Here is a 16,545-nt window from a genome sequence, read left to right as displayed (position 1 = left end):
TTAATTTAGATGAAAATTAAATGGATTAGACTGAATGAATCAATCAATGAGGGATTGTTGAGTCAATAAATTTGATTAGTCCAACTAAAATAATATATATAATAATATTCTGTTCCGTGGAGCTAAATAATTATCTCCTTAGCTTGTTCAACGCATCTAATAATTTTCTCATTTCAATTTTTTATTTCTACACTATGATTGAAGACTTTAATAATAAACAAAGGAATGAATAAACATTCCTTCAAACAATATAAAGAATAATTTTAAATAGAATTGTAAATAAATTGAGTCGAGCTCCTTTTATCTTGTCAAACTTATTTATTAAAAAAATTATCAAACTTAACTCAATTCCAACATGTAACTCAACTAGCAACATATTTATCTTTATAATTTAGTTAAACCATTAATCCAATAAACAAAATGTATAAAAAAAAATCACCCAAGGAGCAACATTGCAGAATAGGAACAAGCTAACTGGAGAAGTTTTCCTTGGCAAATGAATCATTTGTAACATCAATTACCCATGCATGATCTGAGCACCAAATTCACCGTAAAAACAGTTGCTAGAAACAATGCTAGACTGCAAACTTGATGATTTACAGATTTATATCTCCAATGATAAAATGTCTCTTTGAATAGTTACGTGCGACGGAGTCTAAGATTGTTCAGTCGGACTACATAATTTTATTCAATTAAAATGACAAAAAAAAATGAATATTATAAAATCCAAAAGAATCACTAAACCTGAAAGGACCTGATTGTGTTAAAGAACACTCGCTACTAGATGAAGGGTATACATGGGCAACTTAGAAACGGATAAAGTTGCATTCATATATTATACTGAATGCCGGGCATCAAAAGCTTTATCATCAGTCACCAAATTGATCTAATCACCACCCATGAAGTATCTCGGCTCTTCCTTTGGATAAGTATTTCCAGGTACATGCACCTTCAGAATGGAATAACAATTAAGTTTGAGGTCAAACACAAAACAGAACCAAGAGAATATTTTCAGTTTGCAGTAACATGATTGAACAAAGCTCAATATTGCAAACTTAGAAGCTATTGGTGTGTAGGTGCCTAGCAGATCAGGTTAAAACTATGTCACAATATCAAAATGGCATTTCATGGACAGTGGTTCAAAAATTTTACTGTCCCAGATAATTTTAATAGTAAAGCCAGAATGATTTTCAAGCCTGGGTTTGGTTTACGGACAGATTAGCTTATTCTGCTAGGCGCCAATTGGGTTGTTCAGAAATTGGAAAATTACATGCTTAAAGCATTTTCATCGAATAAGAAGGAATTTTTCATTTTCTTTTTCAAATGTTAGTCAACAGGTAGTGTTTGTGGAAGCCACACAACCTCACAGAGGAAGATTGTTATTCATTGCAACTTATTTCTTTGACTAGTCATCAGTCATTCACTATAATGTACAGATGGTTAAAACACCTATCTAATGGATTTGCAAGAACTGTAGTTGCTAAACACCCAACAACAATCATATGAAATCTTAGTCATTAATCGCTATATATTCTTGATGGAATTCAATCACAAAAAATGCAAGCAAAGTTAAATGTAATGGAAATTCTCAAGGTCCTGAAGAAAATGGACAATTTAGTACAATATTCTCTGAAATTGTTGAGATATGGCTTGCATGTAAAGCAATGCTCTATAGTGAACATCAATTCATTGTGAAATTTAAGTTCATAATCTCATGAAGGAGCTTATCTTGGCTAAATGGGTTTTCTTCATCTCCGGTCAAGCAAAGTTACCTTGCACTTGGGTTTAGGTATGCGCCCTGACGGACATGGGAGGGCTTGGTATTCTCAATTTGAAGGAGTACAACTGGGCTCTCTTATGTAGGCGGTGGTGGGACCTCCTACCGACACAAAAATGCCCTGGAAAAGCATTGTTCCAGTCTTCTACTTTGCTCTCTTATATAAGTAGCAAACTAGTACCAATTTGTATACTCCAACTCTAGCTATTCTTTACTCCTGAAGGTTCCCAACTTACATTAGATATTATAGGAAGGTTTTCTGCCTTAGGTTCCCACAAAAAGAAGTTTATCCCTGGATAAAATATGCAATAGAAAGGCCTAAGAACTTGTAAATAGCCCATTATAGGGAACTAAATAGTGACTCAATCTAGAATTATGAAAATAGGAGAAGCAAGGATTCAAACATCTAGCTCTGAATGCTCAAGCTAACCTGTACAATTTAGCCCAAAGCATAAGTTAGCAGGAAATTTTCTAACTAATCGGTTCACACCATCATGGTTTAACACAAATCAACAACTAAATTTGGACACTTGGGATAATCACCATTCAATATAAGTTAGTAAATTGATTCCCATAAAAGAAATTCTAAACCTGGCTAATCATGATTCATTCACATTGAGTAGTAACACACTGAGATTAGAAGTAATGAAGCTTTGATGGGCAATCACAATTGCACTTGGTAGTAGAAACTACAAAGATTAGCAAAATAAGATAACTGTAATTTACCTGAATAGCAGGGGGAAGAATAGACTGGAAAAGATTATCATCAATAGACACAGCCAATGAAGCCATCTGACTAATAATGCCTGGGTTGACACTCATGCTGTTTAAAAAGGAAATTTCCCTTTAAAAAAAATTGTCTTAAAAACTTTAGACTATACTTGAAAACTTATAAGTAGATCATACCTTGTCAAAATGTTGTCTATGTTTTCTCTGACATGATAAAATAGGTTTATGTTATCTTGTACCTGAAATGTTTCAGCGAGACTTGAAATGACACTAAAAATTACTTGACAAAATACTTTCAGAAAGTTAATCACTGTCTATTTAAAAATATTTGTGCCCTCCACAAAATTCTTAGCAAAAAGTTAATAAAAGAACAAAGCCATTGGCCAAACAGAATTAGAGAAACACCCTTAACAAATGATTTGAGAATATAATTCAGAGATTATACATAAAACTATAAGATATTGTTTAGTGCTTACAGAAGATACTTATGATACAACACAAAAATTGAAACGAGAAATAAAATTAACTATGATGCGTTCAAACTAAAAAACATAGGACTCACAGACTGTTATGTTTGGTTTTGCTGTGTCCTATTTTGGCTTTGATTATGTGATGAAGTTGTCATGGTGTGCAAAAAATTTATGATAATTAGAACTGTGACAAATACCATGGCAGATGGATCGGCAAGCCACACAATAGGAAGGTTGAAGGTGCTTTTGTAACATTCAAGTTTCAACTATTGGTCAACCAAGAACATTTACAATGGATGGCAAGATTTAGATGAACCTGTATCACTGGCACATTTGACAGCATAACTGTAAGGAAGGTCCAACAAAATAGGAGATATGATTCTGTACAAAGTCAATGATGCACTATAGAGATATGAAAGAGAAGGATAGATTATAATACTTATCAAATTGCATAATGTCCCATTATTACTCTTTCTGATGATGCCCATATCTCTAATCAATTTGAGAATGCTATTGAAATAATTATCAACTTTTATGATCAATTGCAATTTTCATACACGAAAAGAAGATTTCATTTATACTCTTATTAGTTTTGGATACTGCTACTTATTGGTCAACTCAGTACTTCTATGGGCTTCAGATCTTGGGAGAAGCATTAACGAGTAAATGAAACAGATAACCAATTCTGATAGTGTACGAAATTATTCTATGAATTGCAAAATCTAGAACAATATAGTCAAACTAAAGTTGGCATTTCAATAACAATAAGCTCAAAAGTCAAAAAAAAATCATAGTGTATAGGCAGACAATCATTAGCTAATTCTCTTTGGATTGGTTATCTATACAAGCTATTTTCTATATCCTTTCCCTCTTTCCTTACATTTCCTCTTCCCTGCATATTCCCTCACCCTGGTCTCTATTCCTACTTCTGACTTACATTTGCCCAAATGACAAAGTGTCAAGGTATACTGCCTTCTCTGTAAAGAAGGGAATTAACTAATTCCTGTACTCAAACATAAGAGGTGAATTTGATTGTGAGTATTTATACAATAACATTAATATAAAACTTGAAGGCAAGAAGGAAAAAATTGAGGTAGAGAATATAAGATATCAACCTTACTCATTTCAAGGTTTGATCCTATCTGATTGAGAAGATTAAAATTCTCCATTAGAAGGTGCTGTGTCTCTATATTTATTGGTGAATCTGTTGGAAAACAAAAGGTTTTATTCAGAAGTGAAAAGTAAGAAAAAAATGAAAAAGAACTATCCATAATCACAACAGGATTTTTCATGAGAACAATGTGAAATTATGGGCTTGCTTGAATATTAAAAATCTTACATTTAAACAACTATTAATAATTTTCAACCTAAATATTCAAAAGAAGTTAATTACTAGTCTGCAGGTATGGTTAATTGCTTGTAATCCAGTCGAGGAATAGGATAAAATTCCAATTAATTATGTTCTACAAGTATGTTTCTCATTCAATAGGTCATTACATCGTCATAAAGTGAGGGATGAATTAAGTAGACATAAACACTCACAAAAGGAACTAACAAGATCATGCATGGTTGGACTTGTTAAGAAAAGTCATTGACAGCATAATATTCGGAAGCTTGTCAGCTAGGTTTTGCTATTGTCATCCCTAAAACAGTTTTGGGATAAAACACATTGACAAATCAGAAACAACAGATCATATTTTATTGAATATAGCAATATACCCCATATATACAACCAAAAATACAAGAAGAGCATACCAATAGTCAAACATAGTAAAATAGAAGGGCAGTTGAGAAAATTTGTGTTCATTAAATTACAAAGGCACATCTAAATTGCTTTATATGGTAACTACTGCATTTTGCACTTAGATTATTTAAGTTATATCAGATAATTCTATCCTCATTTTCCTTATTTAAGAATCACAAATAGAGATTAATTATGGGACAAACTTAAATTATGATAAAATCTGAATTAATTCAACAACCTTGACAAGGATGATTATTGCTTGGCATGTTGTGCACCCTGAATAACAACGGTGTCATGCTCTCTGGTTGGAAAGAATGCACAGTGCTCAATGAGGAAGAATACACCACCTTTTCCTGAAGAAAATTCCCATATCAGCATCTATTTAACACGTGCAACATAGAAAGATAAAAATCCTCTCACAGTGGAAGTTTGTTGCCAATTTACAAAAAAAAAAAAACAATTAATATATTTCTTATATCTTGCCAATAAGAAGACTATGTCTTATAAGTTATATCTTGAACAAATAGGAGCATAAATTATTGAGAGAAAAAGAATGCCCCACTATTACTACTAGGATTAAACAAATACAGAAATGAATACATCAGTTTTGCAATCAAAAGTGAAGGAAATTTTATTAGGTTGGAGATTTGCTCCCCTTTACCTTTTTTTCTGCATGGTAATTTTCTAGCTTGCGTCTTTTGCCACTTTCCTCCTTCTAAAAGGAAAATCATTGTATCAGTTAGAAATACCTAGGAAAAAGTGTGCAAACAACCAAACAGATAAAACACTTTTTACAAATCATTCAGCTTAAGAAGCATCACAAGAACCTGAGTACCAACAGAGACATGATTTTGTGAAATAAGAACTGCATTTATTGTGTAATAAGAAGACCATTCATACCATAATGTTTTTTAGTACAAAAATGCAGCAGACCATTTTATTACAATAAGAAGATCTTTCCAAAATTTTTCCAAATAAGAAGAGATAATGATAAGGAATATCAAAATTATGATAATGTGATTTATTCCAGAATGTCCTTCAGGAGAAAATCCATTATCAGGATTATGAATGGTGAAAAATTTTCTAAGTGAGTCTGTCTACTTATATATTTTCTTAAGTAGCATTTGGATGCAAAAGAAATGGAAGTTTGAGATTTTCAAACATATCCTTTGCATTGTTGTGTCCTTTATTAAATGGTCTGAAACTTAAACAATCAGCTCAGTTTTCTCCTGATCTTATAATCTCTCATATTAGTCATCGGGTGTCATAGAAAAAAGCTTACTAGTTCATCTTCATATGGAGATTGGACACTCTCATAGGAATTGACATTAGCAAGGTAGATTATCCTTTTTCCACACATTGTTTCAGTTGCTTTGAACATGGCATGTTTGGGCCTTTCATGAGAATGGCAATGCCACTATCAGGGGTAAAATGATACAGAGTTTCTAAACAAAAGTAATTTCATTAAGAACACAAGGCATGCAGATACAAAAAATGGTGTCAGTTAGTCATAAAGCATCTTGAAGTAGAATCCAAGGATACAGTATTTCATCTCCTTGAAAAGGGTGTGATATTTCTCTGCAAAACAATTGTGGATGGTACAGTGTCTACCAAAAAAAGAATAAGATTTTCTACTGACTCTATAGAAGGTTTATGATTATAGATGGATTCCTCAAATTTCAGTGGATCTAGGATCCCCTGACTTAAACAAGAGGGTGATGAGAGCAAGATTTGTTTATTTCATAATTGTTTTTAATACAAGTTTGGACCTACTTCTCAAACTCTTAGTGTGCATCCGTTCTGATCTGGCCTTTATGGGTGACATCCATTCAAGCCACAAAGTGCGGGTCCAATGGCTTGTCTTTTCATAATTGAGTCAGATTGAATTTGGAGAATTAGAAATAACATTGTTTGTTATGGACATTATTTTTTGAGCCACCCTGCTCGTTTCAGTGAAAACTCCATTACTAATCTCTCAAGAAGGCTACTTGCATTATTCAGTGTTTTTTTTTTGGTTATTGGGTTAACCTTATGCCTTGCATGGAAAGGACCTCAGTTAGTCATTCCAACACTCATTATGCTTTCTTGAAAGATTTTTGTTTCATTTATAAACTAGCCAAGTAACAAATTCATCATGATTTTGCAATATGGAGTATAGAAAAGAAAAAAAATCTCTTAAGTGTTTCAATATAGAAACGAAACACATTGTTACTATGACTACAATCAACTGAAGAAATATGGTATGAATTGTAGGATGTGATGGGCTAATTATGTGAGAGACATGCATTAAAAATGCTGTGCAATTATGTAGCATATAAAAATGTCAAACCATATACATATCCAAGTGAGTACTCACCGCTATCAATTGACACTTCATTGCGACATCTCTTACTTGCTTCTCAGGCAGCTTAGCTGCTATCTTGATATATTTCATTATATTTGTAGGCTCAGTAGCATGTCTGGACATATGACATAAAACAGTAATGTCAAGCCAAAATGTATCAAGGATCAGGTACTGGAATAGGAGTAACATTTCAAAGGACAACATTTCTAGTATGCTATAAAAGAAAACACATTTCCTTAGGAGCTAAGACATGAACGAGTAATTGCAGCTATCATGTTTGAGAAGAGAGGAGTTCTAGATATCTAACTCAAACACCATTATCAACAAATAATCCATCTCCACACTCTGGATCAATTGAGGTGTTTACATAGTATGGCCCCATACTTCATCGTCTCTCAGAAAACTAATATGTTTGCGCCATATTAAAAAATATTTGAAAAACAAAAAATTATAATTTTCAAAGCAGGAAGTCAAAAGGACCTCAATCCATGATACATCTATCTATTAAAATAACAAGAGAATTTATACAGTGGCAAGAAATAATGCATCTCAACTATTTTGGGTTGGCTACAAGGAGGAGCTATTAGATAATTAGAGTAGCAATTACCGTTTTGAGTCGGCGTTACTGGGAAAGGAAGGGGAGAGACTCGTCCTAAACAGAGGACGATTACTCAATTTTTCTTCCTTCTTTATTAATAATAACACTTCTTATATAATGAGTCAAACATGAAGACCAACCATAAAGGAAACAAGGAATCCAAAATAGGAAAATAAATTAGGTCATTATTTATTTCTACTATAACAACAGTTAAATTAGGCCATTATTTATTTTCTACTAATTAGGCAATAACTAATTTATTTCTACTATATCAATAACTAATTAGGCAATGGCTAATTTGGTTCCTACTATAGCGGCGTGGTACACCTCGGCGTCCACATCAGTCGGCTACAAGGAGCAACATTTAGCTATTAGTTAACTTGAGTAACAACTTTTAGTGATCAATATTTTCTTTAAAACAAAATCTATGCATGCATTCAAGGAGTAAAGAATCAAGACAGAAGATCAAAAGCAACAAACAGATTTAACTTACTCCATAAGGCCTTGCCTCAACACATACAACTCTTCCAAAGACCAACAGGTAGCCACTGTTGCACTATGCTTGACAGGTGACATGGGGTCAAGAGCGATGCTTCCTGAAAGATTATCAGGCAGTGACATCACAGAAGAAGTATGACTTTGGGTGCAAGGGTTACCAGGCAAGATCATTCCTGCCATACTGCTAATTTCACCTGAATTATACATTCCCTCTGATGTCAACCCTGTTGCCTCTGGTTGAAACAATGCTACATTTTGATTGATAAGAGATGGCGGAAAGAATCCTCCATAGTGAAAATTTAAGTTATGATCAGCCTCCATTCTCATCCCAAAACGCAGCTTAGTTGTCGAAACAATAAGAGTCCAAGAACAAATTGAAGAGCCAAAGTCGGTGGGAATCCTCAAAACTGTATATTGAAGTTGACAGTGTACTTTCCAAACAATTTCGCAATCAAAATTAAAGACCAAAACTGCCGGAAGAGCTCCGAGAAGCCAATTTTCCAGATTTCCGTTTCCTCCCCCAACAATCTAAGAAAAGCTTGCTTCTGAGCTCCGTCCGAACAGAAAGAATTCCAAGTACGAACGGTTGAAGAAAAAATCGCTTCTTCTCCCTGTTTTAGAAGAAAAGTAAATATCAAATTAAATTTCGTACCCTTACAAGGCCTTGGCCGAAGCCAGAAGGATATTTCTGAAAAGAAAACGTTTTGTTTCTCCATCCAAAGCCTTCAACTGAAACAGTCTAGTATTATCTACCAAAAAAGTATCTTGATTTTGATGAGAAAGACTGTAATAGACGGAAGGAACACCACGAATCCTCTCTTGATGGATGTAGTTGCCACTTCTTGCGGAGGCTTCGGCTGCCCTCACTACGCAGTGCTATCCGGCCTTGCCCTTCCTCGTTTCTTTGCTCTCAAACTTCCAACTTTTTTTTGTTTAATGTTTTTTTTGGCCTTTTCGGTTGATGGATTTGAAACGCTTCTCTGCCTTGGGGTTTCTTATGCTTTTACTGCCACTAGGCTCGACTTCGTTTCCCATTACCACAGCCACAAAGTGGTTTGGTGGTCATTCTCCAATCCAACTCCATGATTCTCTTCTCACCGCTCTGCGTCATTTGGGACACTGTTTGACCATGATTAGCTCCTAGCGAGAGATAAACTGCAAACTGTTTAGGGAAATCATGGGGGACAAGAATCTGGCCAACTGTTTGCAGTGGAACTCGAATTCATGGAAAAGAAAAACAAACAAAATCATCAAAAAAAAACAAAAAAGAAGGCACAAGAGAGTGTCTTTTTTATTGCAATAGTCAAAAGAGCTTTATTTTTAAAAAAATATTATTAAAATAATGTGTTATTTTACCTCCATATATTTTTACTTTTTGATATTGTTGTAGTAATTATAAGCCGGTAACTATAATAATATAGTCACTTCGGGTGTGGATAATTAATAATTATTATAATATGAGTATTTTAATTCGGATCAAAACTTATGAATGAATGTTATAGTATGATAGTTATTATAAAATAGATAATTTTATTTTTAATATTATATTGTAATAATTATGGAATTGTACTTACTATATAATTATAACATATAATAGTACCTACGATCATGATATTATTATAGAATATTTAGATTGTTACTCAATATTCGCGGTTCGAATCTCATTACGATATATTTGTAAGAATTTAATCAATGGAAAATAGGATAATAAATAAGATTAACTGAAATTATTATTTTTATTTTAACATATTATCTTTGATACATATTTATTAATATTATATTATAGTAGTTATGAATTGAACTTATTATTTAATTTATTATTTATAGACAATTTATATATTTATAACGCTATGAATGTATAATTAGGTAGGAGTTATTATCTTATAGTAACACTGTAGTTAAAAATTAAAAGTATTTTTAAAAATAAAAATAGGTTAAAATAGGATAGATTAATGGAGTTGCAAAATTATAAATAAAATTTCATATTGAGAAACATCATAAGTTTATAAGAAAAGATATCTTTATTATTATGAAATTTTTTAATAAAATTTAAAAATAAAATTATGAAAATTTAATCTTAAATGGATAATAATATATTATTGTCCAAATTTTTTCATTACAAAATGAATGTTTGTTTTTTTTTAAATTATCCCTATCTAAATAGAAGTGTGATTACCTTACGATAACATAAAAAATATTTTCATAAAATTTAAACTTAGGAGAATTTGAAAACATTTTTTTTCTAAATTACCATAACATATATTGGTAAATTTATTATTATTTTTTCTATTCTCATTATTTCCTATATTAATCTATTTTCCTCATAAAGGCACATGACCCTTTACCCATTATAACTTTCTATGCCTTAAATATATCTTTTCAAAAATTAAATAATAAAGAATAATAGCATTTATTTAAAATATAAATAAAGATACTGTTGAATATCGAGGAATAAAAAATTTACTTGTTGTATCTCAATAATTTTTGTAGATAGTAATTAATAAAAAAAATATTTGTTGAAATGAAGTAAAACTAACTAATAATATTAAATAATGATCAGCGAATAACAGTTGTATAGTTGTTTTTAATTTTTAGACAAGCATAAAATTAGAGTATTTTAGTGCATGATATTTTATTTAAGCAAATTATTTTAAATAAGAAGGGAGAAAAGATTCCAAAAAACTCCACCAACCAAATTAAAAGCAAAGATTTAATAGTAGAAATATAATATTTTTATTTTAAAATTTCTTTTGATAAAAATGAAAGGAAGGAAGATCCTAAAAGAACTCCACCAAACAAATTGAAATAAAAGAACTAATTAATTATTATTTTTTTCACTTTTTTTTTAGCATCAGATTACATTTCAGATGCTTTATATATGTCCTTCCACTAGTTAATAATAATATAAGACATAAAATTCTATTAGGCATCTCAGTGATTATTGTTGACGGCAACAAATCTACACTAATTAATTACAATAACAAGAACAAGCATGGGAAAAAGAGGAATCGGGAGGATATCATTGTTTATAATTAAAGTGACATCGGAATAATTAATTCAACCAGTTGATTAAATGCTTGAAAGGGCCATTCAGTACTCTCCATTTCAGATAACGAAAGGCTTCCAATTAACTTGAATTTTAATAAGATTTGATCGAACGAATTTGGTTTAGAGCTTATCCAAACGGCCAACTGTCAAATCATACATCAGAATTAGCAGCTAAGTTTCGAAGAAAAGAGAGTAGTGATCATTAATTTATGGGTGATACTCAAACACTGCATCAATCATCATCATTTCCTTAAAAATGTTGGAGATGGAATGATTTCATCATCAACTTATGTAAAACTAGCGTGTAGGTCCTTCACAACTGATTATATATTGGAAATCATTGCTGTTCCTATCCGAATATGAGAAGTTGAAAAATCGAGATACGGTGATCATCTGACGGGATGAAGATCTGTAAAATAAAAATAAATTAAGAAAGGGGTTCTGGCATTCGCTCTTCGACATTCAAATTAGAATCAGGAAGAGAAATTGGATAATTGAGAAATAGATCAGTCTTAACTTTCTTCATACCTGACATATCCTTTTTATACCTTTCTTAGTGACTTTTCACCTACCTTTGTTTAATGATATTAATTGCCAAAAGAATATATTTTTGTCTTGACTTCTTCATATTTAATGATAGGAGTGTTCTTTTTTATTTTCTCGTCCCTTCCTGTATAATATTATTCCTTGCGCTGGGTGAGCGATACGAGCGGCTTGTTTACCTACCGACTTGAACACCTGGCTACGGGTTGGTCTGTTCGTCCGAACGACGCAGCGGCTTGCTTACCTGCCGACCGGAACACCTGGCTACGGGTTGGTCCATTAGTTCGAACGACCCATGGCCCTTGGCCGAGTGCGTTGACCGCCTTGACTTTGACTCACACCGTGCCAATTAACCCGTGATAGGTGAGCTCCCCCTTATCGCCGCATCACAAGCCTCCTCCTCAAGTCTAGACAAAAGAGGTTGCAGGCCCGACTGACTGGACAATCGGTTCCCTTGGAGATTTCTCCATCCGATTGGACTGTGTTCGGTTCCTAGTATCTGATCGGCATGTCGGCCAATGTCGTTCAGTCATTGTCTAACCATGTCAAATGGACGGTCGATCTCATGACTCGTTCTCTATACCGATCAAGACGATGAGCTTTAATACTTTGGAGAATTTTCCAAATGTGCTCCTTCAGGCTGGCGTGATCGTTGCCGATGTCATCCATATTTCTCGAAGCCCATGCGAATCCTTGACAATTATGGTTGAGCACGCGGTCATCCCTTTTTAATTAAGTTCATTAAATGATGTCTGATAACCGTATGTCACGTGTCCTACTTTTTGTCGCCACACACCTGACAAGACAAGTGGATATCCTCTGCGGACATGACTAGTGTCTTTTCGAATTCAACGGTCAAATCTTCTTCTAGGTTTTCGAAACCTTGGATCGGATGATTGAGATCGATCGGTCGCGAGGCTTATAAGCCTCGCATGTGTCGTCTTCTTCACTTCGTGCCTTCGTCTGCGAGCCCCGCCGCTGCGATAGTCCGCTTCTTCTCTGGTGATCTCCATTATAGGCCTCTTCGATCGATTTCGTGTGATCTTCCCTGTAAGCTTCTTCGATCGACTCTGCTTAGTGTTTGTTTATCGTTCTCCATCTTCGCTCTTGTTCTATCCCTGAGCGTTTGCTTCTCTTTTTCTTCGCTCATTGTTCCTCTTTGACGTTTCCTTTTGATGGCAAGCTCTTCACAACCTCTCGTCACCGTTCCTGGACTCTAATACACATCCATGGAGTCTAGGTCGACGCAGGCGATGCGGAGAGTTTGAGAGCTGCATACGAAATGCCCTCTAACTATCAAATTGGTCTTCCCTCGGCCTTTGACCGTCTGAATGAATCGCCACCTGATTTCGTATGCTTTTTAGGGACCAATTTACCGTCGATCTGTGGTTCCCGATCCACCCTTTCTTTTCTGCTGTTTGTAAATATTTCCAAATTTCTCTCCATCAACTAGTGTCGAACTCCTTTTGGATGTTATGCGGGGTCGTCGTTCTATTCCGCTTGCACGACATTCCTCTTACTCCTCGGCTTCCATTATTTTTATTATCCCAAATTATCCGAGCTTGGAACTTTCCTCTTCCATGGTCGAATGGACCTAGTCTTCTTTGACAAGATGTCGTCCTCCAACAAGCATTGGAAGAACTACTACTTTGTTGTTTGTTTTCCCGAGCGTCTGGACTTCCCGACCAAGTGGCAACTAGAGGTGCGAAACTCTCCAGAGCTCAAGAGATACAAGAGCCGCTCAGACTATCTCCATGCAGCTTCCAATTTGGCCGGTCAGAAGTACCATATACACAAGCTGCTACTGAAGGGTGTGTTGATACAGTCTGACCTGGCTGTTGTTTTGATGTTGACACGGATTTAAGTTTGTATCAGATGTTAATTAAACTCGGTTTGATTAATGATCAAGGTTGATCAAGTGGAAGGGAAAAGTCCAAGTTGGAAACTTGGCACGCGAAGTCGGAGAGGGCTCGGTAGCTCGTTCTCCGGACTAGGTCAGAGAGGGCTCGGTAGCTCGTTTTCTGGACCTGACGAAGTCGGAGAGGGCTCGGTAGCTCGTTCTCCGGACTAGGTCAGAGAGGGCTCGGTAGCTCGTTCTCTGGACCGGATGAAGTCGGAGAGGGTTCGGTAGCTCGTTCTCCGGACTAGGTCAGAGAGGGCTCGGTAGCTCGTTCTCTAGACCTGACGAAGTCGGAGAGGGATCGGTAGCTCGTTCTCCGGACTAGGTCAGAGAGGGCTCGGTAGCTCGTTCTCTGGACCGGACGAAGTCGGAGAGAGCTCGGTAGCTCGTTCTCCGGACTAGGTCAGAGAGGGCTCGGTAGCTCGTTCTCTGGACCGGACGAAGTCAGAGAGGGCTTGGTAGTTTGTTCTCCGGATTAGGTCAGAGAGACCTAAGTGGACATTCCATGGTACATTGGATCGGTCAGCAGACCGATCCAGTGATACATAAGACAGTGGATCGGTCGGCAGACCGATCCAGTGAAACTAAGTTTCCATGGATCGGTCTGGTGACCGATCAGGAAACACTCAGTAGCACACCGAGTGTAATCTGATCGGTCTGTAGACCGATTAGGAAACACTCAGTAGCACACTGAGTGTAATCTGATCGGTCTGTAGACCGATCAGAGTGCATGGAAATGGTATTGCGAAGAGAAGAAGGCAGGGATCGGTCGTGGAGACCGATCCACCTGCAGTCTGATCGGTCTCCACGTCCGATCAGACAAGCTGTGGACCGATCAGGATATGTCCTGATCGGTCCATGGATCGGTCTGGTGACCGATCCACACACACACAATCAGATTTGTTTCTGCGATTCCTCCACTGCATTTGATCTGCCTGATTCATATAACCCTCTGTGCTGTTAGCTTTTGAGTTTGCAGGATCACAAGTATCATTCCAAGCCTAATTTCAAATTAAGTCCATAAGAGGAATACGACAAATGGCCTTTCTGCTGTGATTCGCGGCGCATGGTGCATTTGAAGCATCAACGGCTACTGGTGTGATCTAGCTGCGATCCGATTGACTCCTGGTGATTGGTTCGAGCTCAGAAGACACCAGTGAAGACTGTGATTTCATTGGTGTGAGTTCAGAGAACCAGGTAAGGAGGAAGAAGGATTGGCTGCAGCGATGATTCTGTGCAGTTTGACCACGATCCGTGACAGCAGAGAACAGGGGCTTAAGAAGCAGTAAAAAGCGAGAGGAAAGAACAACAAGAAAGTAAGAAAGTTCTGTTGATCGTTGAGGTGTGCTAAGTTCTTGAGCTCTCGGGTGTGATACTGCGATCTGGGAGTTCTCTGTTTTCACTGATCCTCGCGTGGTTGTAAGCGTTAGTTCATTCTTCTTTGCCACAGAGCTCTGTAAGTCTTGTGCTTTAACATATATATTTCTTGAGACTTTGTGGAGAGGTTACTCCACCGAGAAGGAGGATCTTTAGCCGGAATTTATCCGGGGTGTGATCTACCGAAGATCAAGGGGTCGTCCACCTTACGGACACGCCGAGGAGTAGGGGCAAGTTATCCCCGAACCTCGTAAATCCGTGTGTTAGTGTGTTAGTGTGCTTGTTTCCTTTTGTTTTAGTTACTTAATTCCGCTGTGCTAACAAGTTTCTTTATAGAAATTTGTGTTTAAGTTTTTAAGAGGCTATTCACCCCCCCTCTAGCCATCTAAGATCCTAACAAGTGGTATCAGAGCCTGGTGCTCTTCATCTGGACTAACATCCAAAGGAGCAAGAAGATGGCCATGAAGGAAGGATTCAACACCAACAGACCACCCTTCTTCGATGGAGCAGATTTCCAGTATTGGAAGAGCCGCATGAAGTATTACCTCAAGACTGATATCTCCATGTGGTTCTCGGTCAAGGAAAGATTCACACCACCGAAGGACGAAGAAGGTAAGGAACTCGATTCATCAAGGTGGTCTACCGAACAAACTCGTAAAGGGCAAGCCGATGCCAAGGCGGTAGTCACCTTACAATGTGGGATTGCCAAGGACCAACTCGTCAAGGTAGGTCCATTCTCGATTGCAAAAGATTTATGGAACAAGCTTATCGAGCTCCAAGAAGGAACTCGAGATTCTCGGATAGCCAAGAGGGACCTATTCTTGAATCAACTACAAAATCTCACCATGAAGGAAAACGAAACGGTAAGTGAACTACATGGGAGGTTCAAGGAAATCATCAATGGTCTACATTCCGTAGATGAACGCGTGGAGAATCGCGATCTAGTAAGGTACGCTCTTAAAGCCTTTCCAAGGAATGCCTTGTGGTCATCTATGGTAGATGCCTACAAGGTTTCCAAGGATCTTTCCATTGTTAAATTAGACGAATTCTTTTGTGAAATGGAACTTCATGAACTTGCTAACAAAGGTCAAAGAGAGAAAGGTATTGCCTTAGTTGCAGGACCAAAGAACAAGGATGGAAGAAGAAAGAGGGAAAAGAAGAAGGAGAAAGAGATTTCTTCATCTACATCCTCCTCCGAGTCCGATGATAAAGGTGGATCATCATCAAGCGAGATGGCCAACTTCGTGAGGAGAATTATGAGAAGAAGCCGAAGATACAAAGGAAAAGGTAAACCTAATGATCAAAATATCGATAAGACTAATGTTACATGTTATGAGTGTAGCAAGAAAGGCCACTACCGGAGTGAGTGTCCAAAACTCAAGAAGGAGGAACGGGCCAAAAAGAAGGAGGAAAGAGCCAAGAAGAAGAAAGCTCTCAAGGCCACTTGGGATGAATCTTCCTCAAGCTCATCGGAGGAGGAAGAGAAGAAGGAGAAGAGTACTCGGCAATTGGCACTC

The 16,545-nt window shown here is 36.3% G+C and overlaps 1 protein-coding gene across 3 annotated transcripts; it reads right to left on the bottom strand.

The window, feature by feature from the left end:
- Positions 1 to 560: 560 nt before the first annotated feature.
- LOC122028400 lies at positions 561 to 9,253 on the bottom strand. 3 transcript variants are annotated; one of them, XM_042587333.1, is made up of 9 exons: positions 8,914 to 9,246; positions 8,156 to 8,771; positions 7,077 to 7,179; positions 5,382 to 5,435; positions 4,959 to 5,073; positions 4,092 to 4,180; positions 2,684 to 2,745; positions 2,504 to 2,600; positions 561 to 949 (listed from the first exon to the last, which is right to left on the bottom strand). In XM_042587333.1, exons 2-9 carry the CDS (start codon positions 8,485 to 8,487, stop codon positions 887 to 889), a joined length of 915 nt encoding a protein of 304 aa, XP_042443267.1. In that variant the 5' UTR covers positions 8,488 to 8,771; positions 8,914 to 9,246; the 3' UTR covers positions 561 to 886. The 3 variants fall into 3 exon arrangements, with proteins under 3 accessions (XP_042443267.1, XP_042443268.1, XP_042443270.1); XM_042587334.1 differs by having other exon boundaries at positions 8,967 to 9,246; XM_042587336.1 differs by having other exon boundaries at positions 5,382 to 5,432; positions 8,156 to 9,253.
- Between the last annotated feature and the right edge of the window lie 7,292 nt (positions 9,254 to 16,545).

The sequence above is a fragment of the Zingiber officinale genome, chromosome 1A (genome assembly GCF_018446385.1).
Source record: "Zingiber officinale cultivar Zhangliang chromosome 1A, Zo_v1.1, whole genome shotgun sequence".
Lineage (NCBI taxonomy): Eukaryota > Viridiplantae > Streptophyta > Magnoliopsida > Zingiberales > Zingiberaceae > Zingiber > Zingiber officinale.
The sequence above is the reverse complement of the archived record's forward strand: the minus strand, read 5'-3'. Positions and strand labels throughout refer to the sequence as shown.

Bases quoted from the DNA above. Each gene is read 5' to 3' on its own strand.
- LOC122028400 (XM_042587333.1), bottom strand. From the start codon at position 8,487: ATGAGAATGGAGGCTGATCATAACTTAAATTTTCACTATGGAGGATTC. The intron at 4,181-4,958 runs GTTGTTGAATTA...GTTTTCCAACAG, and splicing joins CAATAATCATCCTTGTCAAG to ATTCACCAATAAATATAGAG. The intron at 2,601-2,683 runs GTATGATCTACT...CTTTTTAAACAG, and splicing joins ATAGACAACATTTTGACAAG to CATGAGTGTCAACCCAGGCA.